Source organism: Nycticebus coucang, chromosome X (assembly GCF_027406575.1).
Source record: "Nycticebus coucang isolate mNycCou1 chromosome X, mNycCou1.pri, whole genome shotgun sequence".
Taxonomy (NCBI): Eukaryota; Metazoa; Chordata; class Mammalia; order Primates; family Lorisidae; genus Nycticebus; species Nycticebus coucang.
The window spans coordinates 51,733,974-51,761,837 of record NC_069804.1 but is presented as its reverse complement, the minus strand read 5'-3'; the positions used below and the strand labels follow the sequence as shown (position 1 = coordinate 51,761,837).

The following is a 27,864-nucleotide window of genomic DNA, read 5'->3' as shown; positions in this document are numbered from 1 at the left end:
AATTTGCTCTCCAGGAGATATTTGGCAGTTTTTTGGAGACATTTTTGATTATTACAAATTGTGGAAGCCATGGGTAAGGGTGTTACTGACATCAACAGATGGTGCCCAATTTATAATGGTTCAACTTACAGTTTTTCAACTTTATAATGATGTAAAAATAATACAGATTCAATAGAAACCATACCTCATGTACCCATGCAGCCATTCTGTTTTTCACTTTCAGTACAGCATTCGATAAATTACATGAAATACTCGATACTTTATTATAAAATACACTTTGTATTGGATAATTTTGCCAATTGTAGGCTAATGTAAGTGTTCTGAGCACAGGTAAGGTAGGTGAAGCTAAGCTATGATGTTTGATGTAGATTAGGTATATTAAATGTGTTCTCAACCTATGATATTTTCAGCTTTCAATAGGTTTATCAGGATGTAGCCCCAATGTAAGTTGAGGAGCATCTATGCGGAGTAGAGTCCAGGGATGTTGCTCAACATCATACCAAGCACAGAATAACCCCCCACAACAAAGAATGATCTGGCCCCCAATGTCAACAGTGTCAAAGTTGAGAGGCCTTGTGTTAGAATCTGAGAAAGAAGCTGCAGGCAGAAGGAAGAATAGTCCCATATGGGAAGTTGGGAGACTATGGTATGAGTAACCTTACTGAAATCATTTTATCTTTCCAAGTCTCAGTTTCTGCCTTCGTAGTAGCTCCAGCCTACTTCTATGGTCCTGTCTAACTCTAGCATTTCTACCATTGCCCTCTGGATAGAGAGGTTTATAAGAATACTTCTAGAGAACAAGAGCAGGGGGCCCACAACTCCCCATTCCACTATCTCCTGTTTCCAAGCCCTGGGCTGTTTGCATGTTAGAAGCCAAAATGATTATTGAAATAAAAAACTTCATTCAACAGGACAAAGAAGAGAGAAAGGGGTTCTAATTAATAAAATATATTTCTTAACTGGAAATTGGGAATCATTCAACCTGGTAGTTAACAGTTACCATTTAAGGCTAATAGGGTATAGCTTACTGTTTGAATCAAACTGTTGTAGTTTGTAAGTATTTCCTATATTGTACTGGGGAAAAAGAAGTTTTTATGTGGCTAATTTGGCCCGACCTGAGGAGGGGCGGTTAGAAGGGAGGGAGTACTTGTTCCTCCGTGCACTGTGTTTGTATGTACTTGGCCTTCACACCGGATGGCTGGTGTTTGTTTTGTGCATCATCCTCTTCCTGAGAAATGGTCACTCCCCCCTAGTCTAGACATGGTTATATGTTATTTTTGAAAAATAAATTGGAAGTTTTTATGTCTTTTTATGTTATGGAATAATAAGAATCACATAGAAGGGGAGGAGACAAGATGGCTGACTGAAGCCAGCTTTCCACAGAGGCTCCTGTCCAGAAGGAGAGTTAAAGGACAGAAATTTAACAAGTAACGTGGTGGATTTGAGCTGCACCAAGAGAGAAGGTTGAAGAATGCACATCAACCCCGCTGAGGTGAGCTGCGACCCCAAGGATACAAACAAAAGGTACAAAATCCATCACCAAGTGGATGGGAGTCTCCCCTCCCCCATGAGAACGGCTCAGAGTGCTCCACAAACAAACAAGCAGAGTTCAAAGGTCCTCCCACTACACTTCATGGGAGAGACCCTCTAAAAACTGGACCTATTGCCCCTACTAGGGTGCCATGGCATCCTCCTGCCAGACATAAAACTGTATATATTCTCTACCTGCAACTCTGAGCTCCTAGCACTCCCCTCCACTCTCACTCTGAGGTCTGGAGGCCTGTCCTCCAGGAGTCCAGATTCTTGGGTGATTTCTCGAGGGGTGTGGACAGTGCCTAAACTGCAGCTGGTCAGTGCTGACTCTGCAGCATGGGAGTGAGGAGAGGATGGTCGGCTGAGAGGGAACCACACCGAGGTGCAGAGCAGCAGCCGTCTTTTAGCAACAATAGAGCTCACTCCCGGATATTCTGAAGCCACACCCCCATCTCCCTGGGCAACCAGAGGAGGTCGAACATCTACTCAGGTGGCAACCACCATGGAACAGATCTGGGACAGAAACGCAGGCCCCATGAGTAAAGCATTTGCCTGAGGTGGTACTAGCCTGGGTGGAGCGCAGGGACTAGAAACGCACTTGCAGACCCGGGAAGTTCCCAGGGCGGGGCTGACCCAGAGGACTGTTTTACTGAGCTGAAGACGCACCCGGCCCACAGGGGATCGTCACCCTATAGACCAAGGAAGACAGGAAGCTAGAACTGACAGGTAAATAAATACAAACCTGCAAGAGCAAAGACAGGGCCTGAGGCGCAGGCTCTGTGAACTCAAAACAGCTTCTCTTCTGCAGGGGAATTTAGCAGGGACAGAAACAAATTCCCACAAAGTAGTTCTGTTCTGTTAGTAACATCAATCAGGGGCGGGGCTGGAACTGAGTGAACACCCCCCAGCCTCCATCAAGCGCCCGAGGTTGTCAGGCCTCACCAACCCCTGCTAGATAGAGGCAGAGCGCAGCAGCCTGCCTGAGCAGAAATACATTTACTTGTGATTCAGGCAGGTGCAAACCCCTGGAGTATCTATTCAGTACAGACAACTGAGTCAAAGCCCTGAGAGACTATCAATGACTGGGTGTGACAGAGGTGCAAGGTGGGGAAGGAGGCATCAACCTTCCCATACTGATCTATTTGCTGGGTGGCTCCTCCTGTCTCCAACAGCACTGGAGCAAGCCATATCAGAGTAGTCACCAGACCCCTGTGATTCAGTTGCCAGAGACCTTTAAAACTCTCTCACCTGAGACAGGTGCTGACTGAGACAACTGATTTGGACCTTTTGAACTGAGCCAGTTGCCCAAGGACTATTCAGGTGGTGCCCTGGGTGTGTGGTTATAGGAAGGTTCGATTTTCCTTTTCCAATTGTTGCCTTTGGGGGGCAGGGTGACTTAATTGTTGGTATTTCTCCATAGCTGAGACTTCAACCCAGAGTAACTATTTCACTGAAAACAAGACAGAACCTTTTGGACCCACCACACCAAACACAGCCCCAGTTTCTCAGGCCACAGCACTGTACAGGTCCTTGACAAATCTCCAGGGGAAAAATCAAACAGTGTAAAACAATCATGGGGCGGAATCAGTGGAAAAAACTCTGGTAACAAATAACCAGAATAGATCAACCCCCCAAGGAAAGATATGGCAGATGTAACTGAAGATCCCATTCATAAACAGCTGGCCGAGATGTCAGAAATCGAATTTAGAATTTGGGTTGCAAACAAGATTAAAAAAATGGAGGAAAATTTGGAATTAGAAACTCAATCAACAATTCAAAAGTCGGAATTAGAAATTCAAGGAGATATTCAAAAGTTGTCTCAAGAATTTAACGAATTTAAAGACAAAACCACTGAAGATTTTGACGCACTGAAGCAAGAATTTGCAGCCCTCAAAGATCTGAAAAATACGGTAGAATTCCTCAGTAACAGAGTGGAGCAAGCAGAACAAAGGAATTCTGACATTTAAGACAAAGCCTTTGAATGCTCCCAAACTCTCAAAGAGGAAAAGAAATGGAGAGCAAAAACGGATCATTCTCTCAGGGAGCTCTGGGATAATTCAAAGAAGGCTAATATCCGCCTCATTGGAATCCCTGAAAGTGATGAAGTGGCCTTTCTGGGCACAGAGGCCCTTCTCCATGAAATTATTAAAGAGAATTTTCCAGACATGCCAAGAGATTCTGAAATTCAGATAGCAGAAAGTTTCAGAACCCCAGCACGACTCAATCCCAATAAGACATCCCCCAGGCATATCATAATTAACGTCACTAAAGTTAATATGAAGGAGAAAATACTGAAAGCAGCCAGACGTAAGAAATCCATTACCTACAAAGGGAAGAATATTAGAATGACTACAAATCTCTCTGCTGAAACTTTTCAAGCCAGAAGAGGGTGGTCATCGAGTTTTAACTCCTAAAGCAAAATAACTTTCAAACCCGGATCCTGTATCCAGCTAAACTAACTTTCATTTATGATGGATAAATTAAATACTTTAATGACATTCACATGTTGAAGAAATTTGCCATAACCAAGCCAGCTCTTCAGGATATTCTCAGACCTGTCCTCCATAATGACCAGCCCAATCTTCTACCACAAAAGTAAACTCACTCAGAAACTTTTGATAAAACTCCAACTTCCACACTGGTGAAAGGATTAAAAATGTCTACTGGACTTTCGAAAAACTCGATACCCAAAATTTTACCAGACTTATCAATATTCTCCATTAATGTTAACAGCTTAAACTATCCTCTTAAGAGGCACAGGTTAGTTGACTGGATACAAAAACTCAGGCCAGATATTTGCTGCATACAAGAATCACATCTTACGTTAAATGACAAATATAGACTCAGGGTGAAAGGATGGTCATCCATATTTCAGGCAAATGGTAATCAGAAAAAAGCACATATTGCAATTTTATTTGTAGATACAATTGGCTTTAAACCAACAAAAGTAAGGAATGATATGAATGGTCACTTCATATTTGTTAAGGGTAATAATCAATATGATGAGATTTCAATTATTAATATCTATGCACCCAACCAGAATGCACCTCAATTTATAAGAGAAACTCTAACAGACATGAGCAACTTGATTTCCTTCAGCTCCACGATAGTCGGAGATTTCAACACTCCTTTGGCAGTGTTGGATCCATCCTCCAATAAGAAGCTGAGCATAGAAATTTCAGATTTAAACCTAACCATCCAACATTTGGATTTAGCAGACATCTACAGAACATTTCATCCCAACAAAACTGAATACACATACTTCTCATCAGCCCACGGAATATACTCCAAAAGTGATCACAACTTAGGTCACAAGTCTAACCTCAGTAAATTTAAAGGAATAGAAATTATTCCATGCATCTTATTGGACCACCATGGAATAACAGTTGAACTCAGTAACAACAGGAATCTGCATACTCATGCAAAACATGGAAGTTAAATAACCTTATGCTGAATGATAGCTGGGTCAGAGATGAGATTAAGAAGGAAATTGCCAAATTTTTGGAAGAAAACAACAATGAAGACCCAAATTATCAGAACCTCTGGGATACTGCAAAGGCAGTCCTAAGAGGGAAATTATTAGCACTGCAAGCCTTCCTCAAGAGAACGGAAAGAGAGGAAGTTAACAACTTAATGGGACATCTCAAGCAACTGGAAAAGGAAGAACATTCTAACCCCAAACCCAGTAGAAGAAAAGAAATAACCAAAATTGGAGCAGAATTAAATGAAATTGAAAACAAAATAATTATACAACAGATCAATGAATCAAAGAGTTGTTTTTTTGAAAAGGTCAATAAAATAGATAAACCTTTGGCTAACCTAACCAGGATAAAAAGAGAAAAATCTCTAATCTCATCAATCAGAAATAACAAAGACAAAATAACAACAGACTCCTCAGAAATTAAAAAATCCTTAATGAATATTACAAGAAACTTTATTCTCAGAATTTGACCAATACTTGGAAGCACGTCCCCTTCCAAGACTTAGCCAGAATCAAGTGGAAATGTTGAACAGACCCGTATCAAGTTCTGAAATAGCATCAACCATACAAAACCTCCCTAAAAAGAGAAGCCCAGGACCAGATGGCTTCATGTCAGAATTCTACCAAACCTTTAAAGAGGAATTAGTACCTATATTACTCAACCTGTTCCAAAATGTAGAAAAAGAAGGAGGACTACCCAACACGTTCTGTCAAGCAAAGATCACCCTGATCTCCAAACCAGGAAAAGACCCAACAAGAAAAGAAAATTATAGACCCATATCACTAAGGAATATAGATGCAAAAATATTCAACAAGATCCTAACAAACAGAATCCAGCAACAGATCAAACAAATTATACATGACCAAGTCAGTTTTATCCCAAGGTCTCAAGGCTGATTCAGTAACCATAAATCTATAAGTATAATTCAGCACATAATCAAATTAAAAAACAAAGACCATATGATTCTCTCAATTGGTGAAGAAAAAGCTTTTGATGATATCCAGCATCCTTCATGATCAGAACACTTAAGAAAATTGGTATAGAAGGGATATTTCTTAAACTGATAGAGGCCATCTACAGCAAACCCACAGCCAATATCGTATTGAATGGAGTTAAATTGAAATCATTTCCACTCAGATCAGGAACCAGACAAGGCTGCCCATTGTCTCCACTGCTCTTTAACATTGTAATGGAAGTTTTAGCAACCACAATTAGGGAAGAAAAGGCGATCAAGGGTATCCATATAGGGTCAGAAGAGGTCAAACTTTCGGTCTTCGCAGATGATATGATTGTATATCTGGAAAACACTAGGGATTCTACTACAAAACTCTTAGAGGTGATCAAGGAATACAGCAGCATCTCGGGTTACAAAATCAACATTCATAAATCGGTAGCCTTTATATATACCAACAATAGTCAAGCTAAAAAAACAGTTAAAGACTCTATTCCATTCACAGTAGTGCCAAAGAAGATGAAATATTTTGGAGTTTATCTAACAAAGGATGTGAAAGATCTCTATAAAGAGAACTATGAAACTCTTAAGAAAAGAAATAGCTGAAAATGTTAACAAATGGAAGAACATACCATGCTCATGGCTGGGAAGAATCAACATTGTTAAAATGTCCATACTACCCAAAGCAATATACAATTTTAATGCAATCCCTATTAAAGTTCCACTGTCATACTTTAAAGATCTTGAAAAAATAATCCTTTGTTTTATATGGAATCAGTTAAAACCTCGAATAGCCAAGACATTACTCAGAAATAAAAAAAAAAGCAGGAGGAATCACACTACCAGACCTCAGACTATACTACAAGTCGATAGTGATCAAAACAGCATGTTACTGGGACAAAAACAGAGAAGTATATATCTGGAACAGAATAGAGAACCAAGCGATGAATCCAGCTACTTACCGTTATTTGATCTTTGACAAGCCAATTAGAAACATTCAGTGGGGAAATGATTCCGTATTTATCAAATGGTGCTGGGTGAACTGGCTGGCAACCTGTAGAAGACTGAAACTGGACCCACACCTTTCACCATTAACTAAGATAGACTCTCACTGGATTAAAGATTTACACTTAAGACATGAAACTATAAAAATACTAGAAGAGAGTGCAGGGAAAACCCTTGACGAAATTGGTCTGGGTGAGTATTTTATAAGGAGGACCCCCCACCCCGGGGCAATTGAAGCAGCTTCAAAAATACACTACAGGGACCTGATCAAACTAAAAAGCTTCTGCATAGCCAAGAACACAGTAAGTAAAGCAAGCAGACAGCCCTGAGAATGGGAGAAGATATTTGCAGGTTATGTCTCTGATAAAGGTTTAATTACCAGAATCCACAGAGAACTCAAATGTATAAGTAAGAAAAGAACAAGTGATCCCATCACAGGCTTGGCAAGGGACTTGAAGAGAAACTTCTCTGAAGAAGACAGGCACATGGCCTACAGACATATGAAAAAATGCTCATCATCATTAATCCTCAGAGAAATGCAAATCAAAACTACTTTGAGATATCATCTAACTCCAGTAAGATTAGCCTATATCGCAAAATCCCAAGATCAGAGATGTTGGAGTGGATGTGGAGAAAAGGGAACACTTCTACACTGCTGGTGGGAATGCAAACTAATACATTCTTTCTGGAAAGATGTTTGGAGAACACTTAGAGATCTAAAAATAGATCTGCCATTCAATCCTATAATTCCTCTTCTAGGCATATACCCAAAAGACCAAAAATCTCATCATAACAAAGATATTTGTAGCAGAATGTTTATTGCAGCCCAGTTCATAATTGCTAATCATGGAAAAAGCCCAAGTGCTTAATAAATTGGTGGTATATGTACACCATGGAATATTATGCAGCCTTAAAGAAAGATGGAGACTTTACCTCTTTCATGTTTACATGGATGGAGCTGGAACATATTCTTCTTAGTAAAGTATCTCAAGAATGGAAGAAAAAGTATCCAATGTACTGAGCCCTACTATGAAACTAATTTATGGCTTTCACATGAAAGCTATAACCCAGTTATAACCTAAGAATAGAGGGAAGGGGGAAAAGGTGGGGACGGGAGGGGGGGTCGGCGGAGGGAGAGTGATTGGTGGGATTACACCTGCGGTGCATCTTACAAGGGTACATGTGAAACTCAGTAAATGTAGAATATAAATGTCTTAGCACAATAACTAAGAAAATGCCAGGAAGGCTATGTTAACCAATGTGATGAAAATGTGTCAAAAGGTCTATAAAACCAGTGTATGGTGCCCCATGATCGCATTAATGTACACAGCTATGATTTAATAAAAAAATAGAATCACATAGAAATTATCTGATCCTTGTAGGCATATTAAACTGGTCTACAAAATTGTTAAGCATAAAAAAAAAAGACTTTTTGTGGGTAGAATTGTAGACGATTTACTATGGGACTTTTAAACACATTTTGGGGGGGTGTTCTTTGCAGCCATTTTTCCTTAATTCCCATTTTAAAGTTACTTGAAGCCCATCCTCACACACAGCGGCCCCCCACTAACCACCACTCTCCCTGCCTGGTGTGGTTTGCTAGCTCAATGTCTGACCAGTCCCCAAGTGTACGACGTAAGTATCTGGCATGTTTACGGTTGTAGTCCTGCTCACTATACTCCCTTACAGAAGAAGAAGAAACCATCATACTCCTGCCTGCAAATCCACAGACTTTGCTCCTTTAATGGGATGATTAGAAAAGTCCAGCTTACATATGTTTGTATGTTTTTCACTGTACCAGAGAAAACTTTTACCAGGGTTATGGGATTCCCCAACATTGACAGCTGTGGTGTAGTAGAAAGAATGATAGATTTGGAATCAGAACAACTAAATGGAATCCAAGCCCTGGAAGGCCATAGAAGTGTTCTGTGCCTCAGTTTTCTAATCTGTAAAATGGATCTAGCAGTACAGGCTGGCTGTGAGAGTTAAACAATGAGGTCTGTAAAGATTCACTGTAAACTACAAAGCATTTCACAAATGTTAAATGTTACTTTTATAAATGGTTCATTTATGTTGATGTGGTTAGCCCTTTCTTCCCATTTTCAGATTCTAGAAAGAGACTCAACATAGTATGAAAAGAACACCCATGCTGGTGGAGAGCTTAGATTCAGGGCTGGCTCTTGAGCTTCTCATGTGGGTTGCAGGACAGAGAAGTGGGGAGAGCAAACAGCTCCAACATGGAGAGAATGGAGGAGAGGCCAGAGGCCTTCCTTCCCAGCCATCCTCATGAGCTTGTCATTAACACAATCATTATACCCAAAGAGAAAAGATCCTTAAATTTGTATACAGCTTTACAGGTCACAGAGGTTAATTTTGTTCTCTTGGCCATACCATGAATAAGGAGGTACCACAGTGTCAGAGATGAGGACAGTGCTGAGTGATGATGTGACTTGTCCACTATGTGACTTGTCCAGCTCTTAGCAGAGCTGGGACCATAATGCAGGTCTTGACATACTTAGCAAATGGCCTGCAGTTTATTTGATCAGTGATGAGAAAACAAAACGCAAAGCCCAGGTCTGAGAGAGAAGGGCCCTTAACAGGTAAGTTCTCACAGGGGTCGTACATATTCAGGTGGGACAGATGGGAAGGGGTGTGGACACCATAGCTAGGTGGGGGCTCTGAGGTAGGGGAAGGCAGCCACTTCAGAGCACCCAAGATCAGAAGATTACAGTTCCTTAAATGGTGCGCTCTTCCTTCAAAAACAGGCATGACAACTGTCAAGTCACCATGCATCCTAAACCAGCTACTGCTATGCAGTGCAAGAGCCTCCCAGAGAGGCTGTCATCCCAAGGTTCTCTGGCCCCTCCCTGGCTGCTTTGGAAGAAGGTGACTATGAAAATACGTGGTGGGCAGCCACAGAACTTTCTTTACACCCGCAAATCCAGCTAAGAGACTGGGTTTACCTCCTTGGGAGAGCAGGTTCTGCATGGTAAAAATGCAGTCCTGCCACAGTCTTTTGTTTACATTTTCACTAGATGTGACAGCAGCTGTTCACATCTCCTTTTCTTAAAGACAATTGAGCCTTCTAGTGTCCCCAGCTCCTCCCTTTATCAAAATAAAATTCCTGTGCCACTGTAATAAACTAGTTTTAAATTACAAAAAGAAATGGATAGGATGGTGAGAATACCATTTCCCTAGAACTGTTACCAGTTGTTTTTTGTTTTTGTTTTTGAGACAGAGTCTTACTTTGTTGCCCTTGTTAGGGTGCTGTGGCATCATAGCTCATAGCAACCTCAAACTCCTGGGCTCAAGTGATTCTCTTCAGCCTCCCGATTAGCTGGGGCTATAGGTACCCACCACAATGCCTGACTATTTTAGAGGGGACTATGTTTGGGCTGTGGACACCTCACAGCCAACCTCAGATAGGGTGACTTGTGCTCCAGCAAGAATCACCCTCAGTACTGCTGCTGCTGCTTTGGTCCAGGGTTCCACCCAGGGTCTCAGCCAGCTGCAGACGCGGTGCAGCCAGCTGCTGAGAGCGTGGGAGCAAAGTCGAGAGAGATGTAGGGGCTCAGTGCAGACGTCAGTGCTGGGGAGGACCTAACAGCAGGCAGTTCCTTTTGCTGTTTACACATGTTACTTAGTTCCACTCATCACCTATGGAGTGTTTTATGCTTTGCCAAGTTTATTTGGCAAATGAATATCTAAGATATTCATCCATCTTTATTTCCACTAACTGTAAACCACTTAGGTTTGATATCCACCTAGAAAACAGTGTTCTTTCACTAATGAAAATGACCTCTGGTTATTTAAAATGCACACATTCCTACAACACTATTGTCTGCAGGTGTTTGCAGGGTTATTTTACTGCATTTTCATAGCAGCCTTCACTGCACAGCTAGTTGTGTAATTATACAGACTTTCAGCCTAAGAAAACTTGCATTGAAACTATCATCCAGCATTCAAGGGAGTGGGCTGACTTCATCATATGCATATGACATTATTAAGCTTGGGTTTGGGGATCACTCTCCATGAGTTTTACTATGTCCTTGTTTCTGAATGCCCTTTCCATGGGTACTAGGTCTGAGCTTGTGAGTTGTAAATGGAATGGATCAATATCCAGTCTTCTTTTCTTCTGTCGGTGAATCTTGACCCCACTGCCCTCTGTGAGGAGGAGTCAGAGAAGGCCACCCCACCTTTCATGCCTGGGGTTTCCTCCATTGCAGAGTTACCCTCACATGCAGCTGTCCTGTGTTTCTTTCTGTCCTTCTGTGGCTCCAAACCTTGAAAACATAAGATGCATGCCAAGACCATCTCCCTGAAAATTGAAATCTATGAACCATGGCAGAAATCTTTTGCCAGAGATCGAACAAAAACATTTAGCACATATATGAACCAGGAGAATCAGAACATGTTAAGACAGGGTAAGAGGATTCCCTGAAAGGGATACTTGGATCACTCAGATGGGGCGTGTGGTATCATTTGTTGTTAAGAAAACTATCATAGAGCAGATTGAGCTTCAGGACCTTTTAAACACTAATGAAGAGAGGAAATTTGAGACTTTGGAGGGAGATTTAGAACTGTGCTCTAAATGTTGGCCTGAGTATGGAATTTTTATTTGATTATGCATTTGCACCCTGCTTCATTCCAGTGGGGATTTGAGTAAGCAACTGAAAGAAGTTGCTTGCTTGCCTGTTAAAAATGCCAGAGCATTGGTTAAGTGGAGTCCCATTGTGGACTGCATGTGGAGAAATCAACATCACTGAGAAACAATGCAGAAAACAAGCGTGTGCTTGTCTCCAGCAAGTGCACAGAAACAGGCTGGGTGAGGACATGTGAGGGAAACTCCACCCATGAATCTTCACCCATGAATCTAGCTCAGAGCATTTCCCAGGCGTTCATTTAGCACCTACTGTGAGGTAAGCACCATTGAGAAAGGTGTCAGGAAGCAGAGAAGTTCTGTGGTTTATCATCTGTCTGGAGAGTCCAGGCACTGACCTGGGGAAATCTGCCCACAGCCTTGGACAGTATGACTGAGCAGGGCAGAGGAGGTCAGGGAGCCTGGTTTGGTGTCCCGCAGGGCCTGTGTGTAGAGGATACAGGACTTCTGATGAACTTAGAACTACTGGCAGGAAACAGGAGAGAAAAGAATAGTTTATCTGGTGCGTTTGACGCTTACTGTGTGTTGGTTATTCAAGGCCATCTGCAGTGTTTGACAGGCTTCTGGGCAGCCTGGAAGCTGAGTCATGGCCCTCCCCTTATTTGGCTTATTAAAACTATTGGAGGGTGAAAGGTTCTGTCTGACCTCGTGCTGCCTCTCAACACTCTCCCCACCATCTCTTGGTTCAAATGACAGTGACTTTGCTAAGGCCTGCCTTGTTTAGCCTTGTCTGTTTTGCTGCAACTGCTGCTTAGTATGACATGCCATTCCTGTCCTTTTTTCCTGATAGGGCAATTTTTAACATGCTTCATGTGGGTAAAACCATGCAGGAGCAACCATAACCTCTAACTGTCTGTCAGCTGGACAACTTCAGGCACATTTCATAGGTTCTCTTAGCTTAGGTTTTCTGCTCTGTGATAAGAATATTCAAGTATTCAAGCCTTCACAGGGGAAGGGTGAGGATCAAATGAGAGCTTATGTGAAATCCCTGGGAGGTACATAATACATGCTCAATAAAATATTCACTCTCTCCCTATTACTCGTTTCATCCACCTGAGGATGTAGAGGGGAGGACTTGCCATCAGGGATTTCCTGTGGGAAACAGGGAGAAAATCTAATTATGATTTGTCCTCTTCCTCTCAGTTTGCTGACAAAGTCAAATAGTAGTTCAAATATAAAAAAGGTGGGTTTGGGATGGTTTGTGTAGAGCAGGAAACCCAGCCAGAAGGCCTGCTCAGAGAAGACATGGCAAAGGAGGTCACTGCCCTTTGATGGTTTATCATCCAGATGGAGATTCTGGTGTTCTAAGTCCTGGCCCCAGCAAGAATGCCTTGCATGGAATAGCAGTCTACAGTTTACATCTAGTCCCTATGCTTAGAAGCTCCGGGCAGGCAAGTTTCATAGTCACAGTTTTCAGATGAACAATGGAGGTAGGGTTGGTTCCAGTCCTGAAGGATATCACTTTCCCATTTTTGTTATTGTTGGTGGTGGTGGTGGTTGTGTTTTTCAGAACCAAGAGCCACTGCGAGAGGAAGACTCTGATTTCATCCTGACCGAGGGTGACCTCACCTTGACCTACGGGGACAGCACAGTGACTGCGAATGGCTCATCGGGCTCCCACCCAGCCTCCACAAGTCTTGAGAGCGGTCGGAGAATGAAGAGTAGCTCCGAGGAAGTGCTGGAGCAAGACCTGGGAATGGGAGACCAGAAGGTTTCAAGCTGGGGCACCCGCTTAGTGTTTCCTCTGGAGGATAACTCATGACTTCCTTCCAAACCCTGAAATGATGGGGTAGCCTCCCAGTGGAGTGAGGATGGGTGCAAGCCCCAGTGTTTGAGGTGGGGCATTGACTGGATTGAACTAACACTTCTACTTTATTGGGGTCTGAAGCTATCATAATGCTTAAAATTTAACCCAAGATGCAGATGGTGAGGCAAGGTATCTATTAAGACAAATGCAGACCTACTCCCAATTTTTACGTAGTATTTCAGAGTTAAACAAAAGCAGCATGTTTTAATGGTCTCTTAATTCATTCACCTGCAGTGTCTGAACAAGGTGAAGCAGGTGCTGGGGATTCCTCCCACAGAGGCCACATCTCAGTACACAGCAGTGCAAGTCTAGCAGGCCATAGGAATATCGAGTTAGGGGATAACAGGCTAGAAAAAAATCACAAGGGGATGGAAATCGGACCTCCAAGGATTATGGGAAATGATGTTAAATGGGACAGAAAACTTGAAAAAGCAATTTGAGTGGAGGCTATGGCAACAAAAGCAGAGTGACTGCAACCTCATATCAGGATTCCTGATTTTTATGCTACCTGTGATTCTTCTAGACTGAAGATCTGAAAATATATCCATGAAAATTTCAACATGGAGGAAAGAATTATAGTTCCTTCTCTGGAAATCTCCATAAAGAAGTTTCTGAAATGTTTAAAACCAAAGGCAAATAGTGTTACACTGTTGTTTTTAAATTAATGTGAGGAAAGGGAGTATTTAGAAACTGATGATGATATCACTGCAAAAAACTCACCTTTTGAGGGCTGCCATATGAACCAACTGCCTGGGAAATGATTGCTGGGACTGAGGTATCTACTGTGGACTCATAAATATCCCCCAAATTTTTAGGATGCTTTTATTTGGAAAAGAGAAGGCAGCAAAAAGCTTAAGAGGCAACAGGCTACAATTCAGAGGGAAAGAAACCTCAGTGCAAAAAAAAATTAACTGCAAAGAAAACGTAAGATAGTAGTCTTGAGATTGGGTAGGAGTCCAGACTTTGGGCTGATAGATGCATTAGATTTCAGTGGCCACAGGAGGCATTGGAGGCAAGTCAATGAGTAATCATTATTCAACCTGGTAGAAGGTTCTGTCTTCTATAAGTTTAAAATTCCAAATGTCTTTACATTGCTAAGAGCCATGCAGAGAAGGGTCATTTTCTTAGTATCTGGGAAGGCTGTTGCACCAGCTTAATATCTGGGTGTGGTTTAAAAATTTAGGTTTTTAGTTCAGGTTCTTTCTGGATGAGCTCTTTTACCTTCCCACACCTGTAGTATTGAAATACTCAAAGAACTCTTGGAAAAAGTTTGAGTTTCACCCCTCCCTCATCTCTGTGCTTCAGTGCTAGCATTTTTTGGCAACCCAGTTTCTAAAAAAAAATGCTTTCGTAATGTGGGTATTTTTCTTATTATGGAAGACAGAATAGTGTCCCAGTCTAGTACACCCATGATGAAATCAGCCACTTAATCTTCTTAACTCACATTTTTTAATGGTTCATTTTTAAATAAGACATTGCTTCACAACTTTGTGTTTGAGTTATTTGTGCAAATCAGAACAATTGTTTCATTAGCTTAAGCCATGGGAAATTGCTGATATGCAACCATTTTTTAAAAACAGGAATTGCAGTTTCATGTGGTTCAGTGTACATAAGAACGTCTGTAGGTTGACTACCCAAGGAACTGTAACAAACTGGTCAACATACAGAGGTGGTCACCATAATTAACCAGGCCTACTGTACTGATACATATGTGTGATGCATGTCCAGTCTATGAAAATTAGGTCAACTTAGGAAGGTAGTCGATGTAGGGAGGTGATCAACTATGGAGGTTCTACTGATTTTTATTTTACTCTTTTCCATTTGTAACAAAGTCCATTTTGACTTTATGGTCATCTATGGGCTTTGTAAGTTTGAAGAAAAAGCTAAACAATGTACCTAAACCCATGTACCTAAACCCGCGCGTGAGGCCTCAGAGTTACTTAGGCTAGTGAAGGACTTAAGAAGACTTACACCCCCGGCCAGAGAAAGAGCTTCCTTAGAGAGGCCCTGGAAGGCAGGTTCTTAGGTCATGGGGTCAAGTTGCAGACAGCAGCTGCCAGGGTTGGCAGAATTCTGGCAATGTGTGTGTAAGCTCAGGCCTAGAACCAGCACAGGAGTTTTTATTTAGTAGAATTATAAAGGACCAGTCCTGTGGCCAGTCCTGCCACATACACTTAAAAGGTGAAATGTATTTGTATTTTGAGGAGATGGGGAAATAAGCTGGTTGGCTCTTCAGTTGGGGCTTTATAGAGCCTTGCTTGTCTCTTACATTGCTACTCTAATTTTAGAGGGGAAAAGCTAGCAGAAAACACCCTGATAATGGCTTTTGAAAAGAGCCAACCAGGTAGGATACATCCTGTCTTCATTAACCTCAAAGCTTTGGTTTTCTAGGAAGCTTTTGGCAGATTATATGAAATTATCCTCTTAGAGAGGAAAATAACTGCTGAATTTCCCTTCCTAGACTTAGTTCAATCCATAGATTGTTGTTTTTCCCTCAATGGGTCTTGTGGTCTTTGTTGCACACATTTTATTCTGACCTACTTAAATTTAAGTAAATGGAGATTTGTCAAGACCAAAACTAGTGGGAGGGCTTCCCACTAGGGTTCCCTGTGGGGACATCAGAAGAGAAATGAGGAGAAAATCCCAATTGCGGTTTGTCCTCTTTCCTTCAATTGCTGAATAGGTCAATGAGTGGTTCAAATATATAAACGTGATGGGTTTGAGATGGTTTGTGGGCAGGAGGCCCAACTATAAGAGAGTACCCAAAACTTGTTTATAGCATTTGCTGAGTGACCTTACCCTGCCCTTCTTTGTGAGTTGGAAAGTTGGAAACCCAGACTGGTCTGTCTGTATTCTCTTCACCACTAACCCCAAGCTGTCAGATATTTCAAATCAGAGCTGATTTTTGGTGTTCCAAGTTCTTATTTAATTACAGATATTCAGTGGATCAAAGTAAGTCACTTTGACTCATGGTCCTAATTTTTGTTTGTAAGATATGGAGAATAACCCTCACCTTATCAGGGATCCTGGGAAGGTGAATCCGTTTATCAAAATGGTTTCACCTCTAGAAGCATAATACCTATACTGCATGGAAAAAAGTAGGGTGCCACAAAGCGCACACGCCATTCAACACAGGGCCATCTATCTGCTGCCAGGCTGGCATAAAACTGCTAAGCAATGGTACATCCAACTAAGAAAAAGTTCTTCTGAAAGAGCAAACCCAAGTCATCTTAAACACATACTTGTTCCAGGTTGAAGGGATGATACTTTATTAGACTTAGATGTTCTAGAACAGTGGTTCTCAACCTGCGGGTCGCAACCCAAAGGAACTGTATTAAAGAGCCATGGCATTAGGAAGGTTGAGAACCACTGTTCTAGAGTCTGCTTCTCAACCCTGGAAGCACGATAGCATCACCTGGCCAGTGGTTTGTTTTTTTGTTTTTGGCCGGGGCTGGGTTTGAACCCACCACCTCTGGCATATGGGGCCAGCGCCCTACTCCTTTGAGCCACAGGTGCCGCCCACCTGGCCAGTTTTTTAAATATATATATGTCAGTGCAAAACTCTCAGAGATTTGAATTCGATAGCTTCTGGTGAGGCCTGGGTATCCATGATTTGCTTTGCCAACCTCAGGAGTTCTAGTGTGCAGCAGAGTTGATAGCTTTTAGTCTGGTGCTTTATAGTCGACCCTACTTAAAAACTTATTTAAAAGAATGGCCTAGCAAGTTAAGGGTTTTTTTTGTTTGTTTTTGATTGTTCATCATGTGGCATGAACTGCATGTCAATCAATAATACTGACTTGGCAGCTGTGAGAGAATTCTATGATAATCTTTGCGGAACTCAAAAATATGCCCCATAAAGCGCAACCATAAAAGATCACGTTTAAAAAGCCTTTAAGGAGAGAGAAGAGTAACTTGGTATTTACAGGGAGAATTAAAAACCTGTTATCTTTGTTCCTATTGAAAAAAGGGGGTTTTACCTTAAGTGTGCTGCTGACCAATCAAATGTAAAGGTTTCTAGCCAACTGTCTTTTAAACAGGAATTTTTAACCTGGAATTAATAGTTCCCTCTGTAGTCAAACTTTTTCTCTTCCTCTGTCCCCATGCATGAATCCATGTTGGAGTCTTCAGAGTAAATGTCGGCCCATTTACTGGCAGAGCAGAGTGGACGGTTGTGGTCATTTTGCCACCGCGACTGGGTGGTGGTGTCGGTACAGCACCAAGTATTTAAAGAGATGCACACTTTTGGATAGCCCTGACAAAGAGAAGATTTAAACTTCTTGGAAACTATCAGGAAACCTAAACTTTCTCTCCTAGAGAAGGAAATTTTGAATTTAAATGAGGCTACATTTCTTCCTAAGGAGCACAGGAAGGGCATAAGGACTCTGACCAGCCCAAGTAGTTACTGGGGTGACCAGAGAAATAAGCATTGATGCCTTGGAGCCAGAAATCACACTGTGGCTTCAAATGCTTCATCAAGCAAACAGCAAGGAGCTCTTAAGGTTGTGTTCTCTGGACCTGAAAATGTCCCCTGTGGTTTGACTGACAAATGAAATCTCAAAACACAAAACAGTATCTCATTTAGCAGAACTTTTCAATCTAGAGCAAAGAATTGGACCTCCTCTAAAATGGAGGTCCGTTTCACATCATCCACCCCCAATCATCTCTCTCCCTGCCTTTGTCTATAATAGAAGTTAATGTAATCACATCAGATATTTAATGTGAACCAAGTGATTTACAAGTGTAAAACCACCACCAATGCAGTTAGGGAACATTGATAACAGGGCAATTGAGCAGCTCATCACAGGTGAAAGTTATCTGCTTGGAAACCTGCCTTGTACCTGTCGTGGGTTCTAAGAGGTGTATCAGAAAGGTGATTTTACCATCTGTTATAGAAGGTAATCTGGAATGAAGGTGCTGGAAAGTCACCCTGCTGATCTCTTAAGTACGTGAGTTCTTATTCCACTTCAGAAGTGAGGAATTTGACAATTTTAACACCTGCCTTTTGATGTTGATTCTGTAGATGACTTAGCGGGGAAACAACTCTGTCATGTACATTAGATTGGTATCATTGAGTTCTGGTCCTTCTGTTGTTTGTTAAGTGAGAATCTGGCTTGCCAGTGTAGTTGCTACATTCTGATACAAGAAATTAAAGGAAATCTAGCTTCCAAGAGTTGTAGTTTAGAAACAACCCATCTGAATGCTGCTTTCACCACTTTGATACCTGAAAAGACCTTCTTCCTTACTAAAACCTAATAACAACATGTAGAGAAACACCATAGAAACCAAGGCTAATGTTTAGGAAAAACAAGTAGACTCCATTGACAATCCTTTCAAAACAAGACTTAAACCATTTTTTCCAGTTTTAATATTTTAAATTAATAAACATCACCCACTGCTAGCAAAAATTGTAAAGAGCAAAACCAAAGTTTTTGATGTTACTTTGATTTTTGTAAGCAGGGTATATACTATAACCATGGCCCATATGGCACACAGGGACAGCCAGTTTTCTGCTACCTGAGCCTTGGAGAAGATGAGAAGGAAGGTCTGCCTGCTCTACTGCCTTTTGAAAAGGCCTAAAGCAGAAATAAAAGTGAAAGGCAGAGGTCACCTTCTCATTCCGAGGGCCACCTTTTAAAATGGCTTAATAGAATTGCCAAATGCCATGGTCAACTCTTGACTCTTGACCCTGGGGAAATTGTCTGGGCCTATGTATGTTGGAAAAACTGAGATAAATAGAAAGGAACTTGGAAACAGCATGAAGAACTTGACATCTGCTGTCCAAGGCACTTAAAGTTACAATCAGGTGTTACTGGATGACTAATTGCACGGATGGACATTCAGGGGCTGACTTTTGTTGTGATTATTCCAGTTGTGGGCTTTGGAGAAATAAATGATTTTCAGTTATGTGGGTGTTATGTCAATAAACCTAGAATTTACCACTGAAATCACTCATTCACATTCACAGTGTGACTTCATAGTAGGGCCAGCTCCTCTTAGGTTGTCTTTATTTTTTCCATAAAATACATCTGGTACTTCTTACTTGGGTAGTTTTACTATGTCAATTAAAATGGTCAAATGGGAAGGGCACCATAATTCATTTAATAGCTATAAGGAAATTTTTTAAATAGAATAGGATGATTTAATATAGAATGACGTGACCTTCTGGGGGAACTTTTTATAGAGAGCTTACATACTGTAATTGGGGAGAACTTTGTCTTCATTGTAGCAAACTGGTGGGTTTATAAAATTAACATTATAGTATGTTATATAAATAATGTTATACAAAATAACATTAAAGTATGTTATAAGTGTGAAAAATTAAAGACTTGGAGTTATCTGCAACCTTTATGTGCAATAAGGAAACTGCAGTAGGCCCCGCTAGCATTTTACTCCGTGTTTGCCTTTGTATCTATGTTTAGATTGCTGTTGTAAAGCTAGCCACGTTTTCCTGTCCTCTACTGATATTTAACACATTTTCTCAAAGCTTTTTTTTAAACAAGACTCTAAATAAAACAATTAACTGGCTGAGCTAATCTTGTTTCATATTTTAAAGTATCGTCTGTTAGTAGAAGGCTGCAGTATACTATTCCTAGCCTGTTTCTTTCCCTCACTCAGAGGTTCTTTCTTTTTCCTCATTATCATTACTGTATTTTTTAAATTTCAAATTAATATGAGGGTAAAAAATTTTAGGTTACATGGTTCTCACTTCCAAGATAAAGCTCAAAGTGTAGAAGAGCCCCTGACCCAGGGGGGTGTGCTGAACACCCTTGTATTGGACACATTAGGTGAGATCCCATCAATTGTCCTCCCTTCTCCCTCTCACCCTGCTCTCTTGCTAGACTATATTTGTGTTTTATCATTCATATGAGTTGTTTATATATTGGTTTCAATCCATGAGAGGTTCTTTTATGGGTGGAAGCTATTCCTCTCTAGCTTCCTTCAGACCAAGTGTTGGCAAACTAAAGCCTGCCACTGAACTAAAGTTAGCCCACTGTGTGTTCTTTGAAATAAATTTTATCTATATACACTATCTTTACTAATGTGTATATCGTCTGTAGCTGTTTTTGCACTACAGTGATAGAGCTAAGGAGCTGCAACAGAGCTCATGTGTCCCACAATGCCTTGATTATTTACTATCTTGTCCTTTATAGAAAAAGCTTTTGCTGGCCCCTGATTTGCATGCATGAAGAAATTCAGTTTTAAAATAGAGTATAAAAAATCATGGCAACAAATTTTTGAGATTTATTTTTTTTAATGTGCTTTAGGGTTAAAAGAAATACTGACAACCTGACCTTTGCCTGTGATTCCTCCTGGCCTATAACAGTCTTTAAAAGGCTTTGAGTGTAGAATCCTGAAAAAGGTTATCACCAAGTGCTGACAACATGAAGTCATTAAGACTGAGGCAAGTGGATATGACATTGCAGCTAAATGTTTAATTCTTAATAGATAATTGCTAAAATTCTTGGGCCCAATATACAGTTTACTTCATACATAGACTACCTTTAAGTCTCTGTTGAATTGAACCATGCAATTCAACTATGTCATAAAATCTGCATCCTAGCAAAACAAAACAATCCTGTCATTAACATGACTCCAGAATAATTTAATAGTGTAATTACAAAAACACCAGCTAGAACAATTTAAAAATAAAAGTTTGCTTTGCTTCAGTTCATTAGGGTTCTCTCACTCCAGGGAGAAGAATTACTTTTTAAAAATCAGTTCTGGGTAGAGGGAAAGGGGAGCTATTTAAAAGAAAGCTGGATGAGGCAGGTTAAAAACAATACCACCCAGACCTTTATTTAATATTAAGTAATTTAATCAAGATAGACAGGACTGCACTTGGCCCTTATTCACATTGATATTTTTGTCCAGACACCTGCTGATGTGAAATGGCAAATCACATTTCTTCTTTGTTGTGAGGACGCCTTGTTGAAATGGCTCCAGCAGAGGCAGGTTCAGCCTGGGAACTCAAGCTCTTTCTTCTATTTTATAGCCATAAATATCCACATTGCACTACCACTTCCTTACTGGAAACTTCATCTCAATCAGTGCACCCATCATTAGTGAATAGCTTGTGATATTCCTGCTCAGCAGAATTGCACAGCAGTTGGTAGCAAGTCAAATCCCAGTCCCTGACAGTGTGACAGATTGCCTCCACAGTGTTGCTTCTCCAGTGCTGGGGCAACATGCTGAGTGATCCAGTTCATGGTGACTGACCTGGAAGAGAAGGAACAAAGGACATTTTGAACTTCAGAACACAGAAATCCATAGACAGAAAGTGTGTTGAACCCTGATGATGTAAGGCTTCTTAAATATGAAACCTACAATCTTCCTTATCCAAGCTGTGTTATCTAATGCTGGAAAGTCATATACCGAGTCAGTCTCCATCAATTCCAGACTGTGAAGACAGACAAGGAGAAAATGACCCCACAGGTGTTCGGTGAGGATAAAGACAGAAAAACAATGGGGCACCTCTGTCAGTGTGGCTGTGCTTTATCAGCAGCTGCTTTGGAGTGCCTATTGAGAAGAAAAGAGCTTTCAGGGACCTCGGGGGAGGAGCTGGGGTTGAAGTTGTACCTTTAGGCACCAACCGTTCTTCACTTGTGTCCAGTTCATATGTACAAAATCAAACAAACTGAGGCTGTATATAGGCAGTGAGTTCAGCTTGTGGCAACTGAATATTTTTCTTTCATTTAAACATATTATTTATGTTTAAATGGAGCAGTGGAGGGTGGGCTGACTCTGGGTATGTTTGCACTAGTTTTATCACTAGTTTCTTTCTTATGATACTTCTAAATCTGGATGTGTACCAAATTTCTAATGTGAAACTGTCCATTAGCCTAACAGGACTACTGATGCAAAGTCTGGGAAAGAAGCACTTTCAAGATGATTAAAAATGTGCAATAAAGATTCACACTAAGTGTTGAGGAAAAGCTAATTTCATAAATGCTTTGAGACCTTTCTGTGAATCTACAGTATTCTGCTAGTACAGTTGATTTGCCTAAAGCAGTGGTTCTCAACCATCCTAATGCCACAGCCCTTTAATAGAGTTCCTGTGGGTTGTGACCCATGGGTTGAGAACCGCTAGCCTAAAGAAAGAGCCACCATGCCAAATTTTAGTATATTTAGTTTAATAAAAACCCCAGATGGGTTGACTTCTGGTTGAAAAGATATAGTAGATGGGGGTGGCGCCTGTGGCTCAGTCGGTAAGGCGCCGGCCCCATATACGAGGGTGGCGGGTTCAAACCCGGTCCCAGCCGAACTGCAACAAAAAAATAGCTGGGCGCTGTGGCGGGCACCTGTAGTCCCAGCTACTCAGGAGGCTGAGGCAAGAGAATCGCTTAAGCCCAGGAGTTGGAGGTTGCTGTGAGCTGTGTGATGCCATGGCACTCTACCGAGGGCCATAAAGTGAAACTCTGTCTCTACAAAAAAAAAAAAAAAAAGATATAGTAGATGTACTTCTTATACCTCCCACAAAGTGTATCTAAAAAATCCCAAATATGATATATAAAACAAAGATAAAAAGATGCTGAAGGGTGGAAAGAAGAAGGCAGACTGACTAGGAACCTGCACAATTGAAAACACCATGGCCCTGGGTTTTCTTTTTGCCTCCTCTACATCCTGGAACTGAGTGCTGAAGAAGCCCCCAGACTTCAGAAACACCAATGGTCACAAACAAAAAAAAAAAAGCCCTAAGTAAAGCCTGTTGTCTCTAGCCAAAGGACAGGGAAAGAAGGTTCAGCCTAGAAAGACAGAACCCAAGCACCACAGAAAAAAAATCCCCCTTTCTGTTAACAGAGGCCTACTGGAAAGCTAGAACTTCTTGACTATCCCCCCTTGATCTGACAGTAACCAGGTGGTGTACCCCGTCCTCCACTAGTATAGTGTCAGTGGAAGCCTGCTGAAATAGAAGATTTCTTTCCTTTTTTTTTTTTTTGTAGAGACAGAGTCTCACCTGATTGCCCTCGGTAGAGTGCCGTGGTGTCACACATCTCACAGCAACCTACAAATCCTTGGGCTTAGGCGATTCTCTTGACTCAGCCTCCCAAGTAGCTGGGACTACAGGCGCCAGCCACAACGCCCAGCTATTTTTTGTTGTTGCAGTTTGGCCGGGGCTGGGTTTGAACCCGCCACCCTTGGCATATGGGGCTGGTGTCCTACCCGCTGAGCCACGGGCACCGCCCGAGATTTATTTCTTTTTTTTATATCAACCTAAGTGTCTAGCGATAAAATAGAAGATTTAAATAAGATACCAAGGTTCATAATGTGATAGCTCAAGTGTCCAGGACAATGAAAAGAACACCTGTCAAACCAGAACCAGGGGGATTTCAACTTGAATGAGAAGACAACTGACCAATACTAACATTGAGATGACACAGATATTTAAATTATGTGAGATAGATTTTCAGCAGTTATCAAAAAATGTTTGACCTAGCAATTACAAACACACATGAAACAAATGAAAAATCAAATTCTCAGCAAAGAAATAGAAATTTTAAAAGAACCAAATGGAAAGTTTAGAACTATAAAATATAATAACCAAAATTTGAAAAACTCATTGAATGGGCTCAATTGCAAAATAGAGATGACAGAGTAAAAAAATAATGAATCTGAAAATACATGTAGAAATTACTCAATCTGAACAATAGCAAATAGAATGAAAAGAGATGGACAGAGTCACAGGGATCTGTGGTACCACAATAAATGATCTATTGTGCATGTCATTGGAGTTCCAGAAAAAGAGTGGGTCTGAAAAGTACATGAAAAAATATGGCTGAAGGCTAAGCGCAATGGCTCATACCTGTAATCCTAGCACTCTAGGAGGCCAAGGTAGGAGGATCCCTTCAGCTCAGGAGTTTGAGACCAGCCTGAGCAAAGCAAGACCCTATCTCTATTAAAAATAGAAAAATTAGCTGGGCATGGTGGCAGGTGCCTGTAGTCCCAGTTACTGGGGAGGTTCAGGCAGGAGGATCACATGAACCCAGGAGTTTGAGGTTGCTGTGAACTAGGCTGATGTCATGGCACTCTAGCCTGGGGTAACAGTGAGTCTGTCTCTCTCTCTCAAAAAAAAAAAAAAAAAGGGCTGAAAATTTCCCAAATTTGGCAAGACACATAAAACCTATAGATTTGAGAAGCTGAGGGAACCCCAAACAAGAAAAACCCAAGGAAATCTACACCAAGACAGAGCATGATCAAACTTCAGAAAAATAAAGACAAAAAAAAATCTTGAAAGCAACTAGAGATAAATGACACAGTACTCACAGGAATGATGATTTGAATACCAATGGATTTCATATGTGAAAGCATGGAAGTCAGAAGAAATGGGCACATTTTTCAAGTGCTGAAAGAAAATAACTGTCAATACATCCTTCTATATCCCAGGATAATATCCTTCAGGAATGATGGTGAAATAAAGACATTCTCAGATGAAGGAAAAGTGAGAGAATTTGTTGCTGATACAACTGCTGTAAAAAAAAAAAACAACTGCTAAATAAAGTTCTTCCAATAGATAGGAAATAGTAAAAGAAGGAAGCTTGAAAAATTACAAATACAGAAAGATTAATAGAAGAATTAAAAGATAAGTAAATTTAAAAGATTCTCGAGGGGAGAGAGCAAGATGGGGGCCGAGTAACAGCTTCCTTGTATCTGGGCACCGTGAGTCTGGGGAGATAGGATTCCAGGCATCTCTGGCAGGTGGGATCTGCCTATAATCATCCCTGTGAGGATACAGGGAGTCAGCGAGAGACTTCTGGACTTCAAGAGGAGGACTAAAACAGTGGAAAACCGGCAAGTGGTCACGTGTGTTCAATCGGTCTAAACCCGCCGGCAACTTACACAGGCATGAGAACTTAAAGAGCAAGAGGAAGTGAAAAGAAAATTAGGGCAGGCGGCACCTGTGGCTCAGTGAGTAGGGTGCCGGCCCCATATGCCAAGGGTGGCGGGTTCAAACCCAGCCCCGGCCAAACTGCAACAAAAAAATAGCCGGGCGTTGTGGTGGGTGCCTGTAGTCCAGCTACTCGGGAGGCTGAGGCAAGAGAATCACATAAGCCCAAGAGCTGGAGGTTGCTGTGAGCTGTGTGACGCCACGGCACTCTACCAAGGGCAGTAAAGTGAGACTCTGTCTCTACAAAAAAAAAAAAAAAAAAAAACAAACAAATAAAAAAAAAAAAGAAAATTAGGGCAAGGAAACAGATAAAAGAAATCACTCATGAGGAAGAATCCGCAGAAAACTCCAAGCAACATGAAGAACCAGTCCAGAACAACCCCGCCAAGGGACCATGAGGTAGCTACTGCAGAGGATTCTACCTATAAAGAAATGTTAGGAATGACAGAAAGGGAATTTAAAATACACATGATGAAAACAATGAAAGAAATGATGGAAACAATGAAGGAAACTGCTAATAAAGTGGAAAATAACCAAAAGGAAATCCAAAAACAGAATCAAATAAGAGATGAACGATATGAAGAATATAGAAAGGATATAGCAGAGCTTGAAGGAACTGAAACAGTCAATTAGGGAACTTAAAGAAGCAATGGAAAGTATCAGCAACAGGTTAGACCATGCAGAAGAAAGAATTTCAGAGGTGGAAGACAAAGTTCTTGAGATAACTCAGATAGTAAAAGAGGCAGAAAAGAAGAGAGAGAAAGCAGAACGTTCACTGTCAGAATTATGGGACTTTCTGAAGCATTCCAACATACAAGTTATAGGAATCCCAGAAGGGGAAGAAGAATGCCCCAGAGGAATGGAAGCCATACTAGAGATATTATAAAAGAAAATTTCCCAAATATCACCAAAGATTCTGACACACTGCTGTCAGAGGGATATTGGACCCCAGGTCACCTCAACTCTAACTGAGCTTCTCCAAGACACATTGTGATGAACCTGTCCAAAGTCAAGACAAAAGAAAAGATTCTGCAAGCTGCCAGGAGTAAGCGCCAGTTAACCTACAGGGGCAAATCCATCAGAGTGACCGCAGACTTCTCTAATGAAACTTTCCAAGCAAGAAGACAATGGTCATCTACCTTTAATCTACTTAAACAGAACAATTTCCAGCCCAGAATTCTGTACCCTGCTAAGCTAAGCTTTAAAATTGACAGAGAAATCAAATCATTTACGGATATACAAACATTGAGGAAATTCGCCACAACAAGACCAGCTCTACAGGAAATACTTCAACCTGTTCTACACACTGACCATCACAATGGATCAGCATCAAAGTAAGAACTCAGAAATTAAAGGACAGAACTTAACCTCCACACTGATGCAAAAAATAAAACTAAGCAATGGACTGGGCGGCACCTGTGGCTCAGTGAGTAGGGTGCCGGCTCCATATGCCGAGGGTGGCGGGTTCAAACCCAGCCCCAGCCAAACTGCAACAACAACAAAAAAAGTAGCCGGGCGTTGTGGTGGGCGCCTATAGTCCCAGCTGCTTAGGAGGCTGATGCAAGAGAATCGTGTAAGCCCAAGAGTTAGAGGTTGCTGTGAGCCGTGTGGCGCCATGGCACTCTACCCGAGGGCGGTACAGTGAGACTCTGTCTCTACAAAAAAAGAAAAAAAAATACTAAGCAATGGACTCTCACCAAATAAGACGAATAGAATACTACCACACATATCAATTATCTCAATAAATGTTAATGGCTTGAATTCCCCACTGAAGAGACATAGACTGGCTGACTGGATTAAAAAACATAAGCCATCCATTTACTGTCTGCAAGAAACACACCTGTCTTCAAAAGACAAATTAAAACTCCGAGTCAAGGGTTGGAAGACAATTTTTCAGGCAAATGGAATTCAGAAGAAAAGAGGAGTTGCAATCTTATTTTCAGATACATGTGGATTTAAAGCAACTAAAGTCAAAAAAGACAAAGATGGTCACTTTATATTGGTCAAGGGAAAAATACAACAAGAAGACATTTCAATTCTAAATATTTATGCACCCAATTTAAATGCTCCCAGATTCTTGAAACAGACCTTACTCAGTCTGAGCAATACGATATCTGATAATACCATAATAACAGGGGACCTTAACACTCCTCTTACAGAGCTGGACAGATCCTCTAAACAGAAATTAAACAAAGATATAAGAGATTTAAATGAGACCCTAGAACAACTGTGCTTGATAGACACATATAGAACACTCCATCCGAAAGATAAAGAATATACATTCTTCTCATCACCCCACGGAACATTCTCCAAAATTGATCATATCCTGGGACACAAAACAAATATCAACAGAATCAAAAGAATTGAAATTTTACCTTGTATCTTCTCAGACCATAAGGCACTAAAGGTAGAACTCAACTCTAACAAAAACACTCGACCTCACACAAAGGCATGGAAATTAAACAATCTTCTGTTGAATAACAGATGGGTGCAGGAAGAAATAAAACAGGAAATCATTAACTTCCTTGAGCATAACAACAA

At 41.1% G+C, this 27,864-nt stretch overlaps 2 protein-coding genes across 3 annotated transcripts in view; one reads left to right on the top strand and one right to left on the bottom strand.

Annotated features, from left to right (window-relative positions):
* Positions 1-13,632, top strand: part of SLC9A7 (solute carrier family 9 member A7) — a 224,368-nt gene extending 210,736 nt beyond the window's left edge. For both annotated transcript variants that reach the window (XM_053579245.1, XM_053579246.1), the window contains 2 exons: positions 8,502-8,607; positions 13,143-13,632. In XM_053579245.1, coding sequence (XP_053435220.1) covers positions 8,502-8,607; positions 13,143-13,394 — 358 coding nt within the window. In that variant the 3' untranslated portion in view covers positions 13,395-13,632. The remainder of the gene's footprint in view (positions 1-8,501; positions 8,608-13,142) is intronic.
* A 7,386-nt stretch (positions 13,633-21,018) lies between these two features.
* Positions 21,019-27,864, bottom strand: part of CHST7 (carbohydrate sulfotransferase 7) — a 30,033-nt gene continuing 23,187 nt past the window's right edge. Inside the window, exon 2 of the mRNA XM_053579247.1 lies at positions 21,019-21,656. The gene's annotated coding sequence lies outside the window, so the exon portion shown is untranslated. The remainder of the gene's footprint in view (positions 21,657-27,864) is intronic.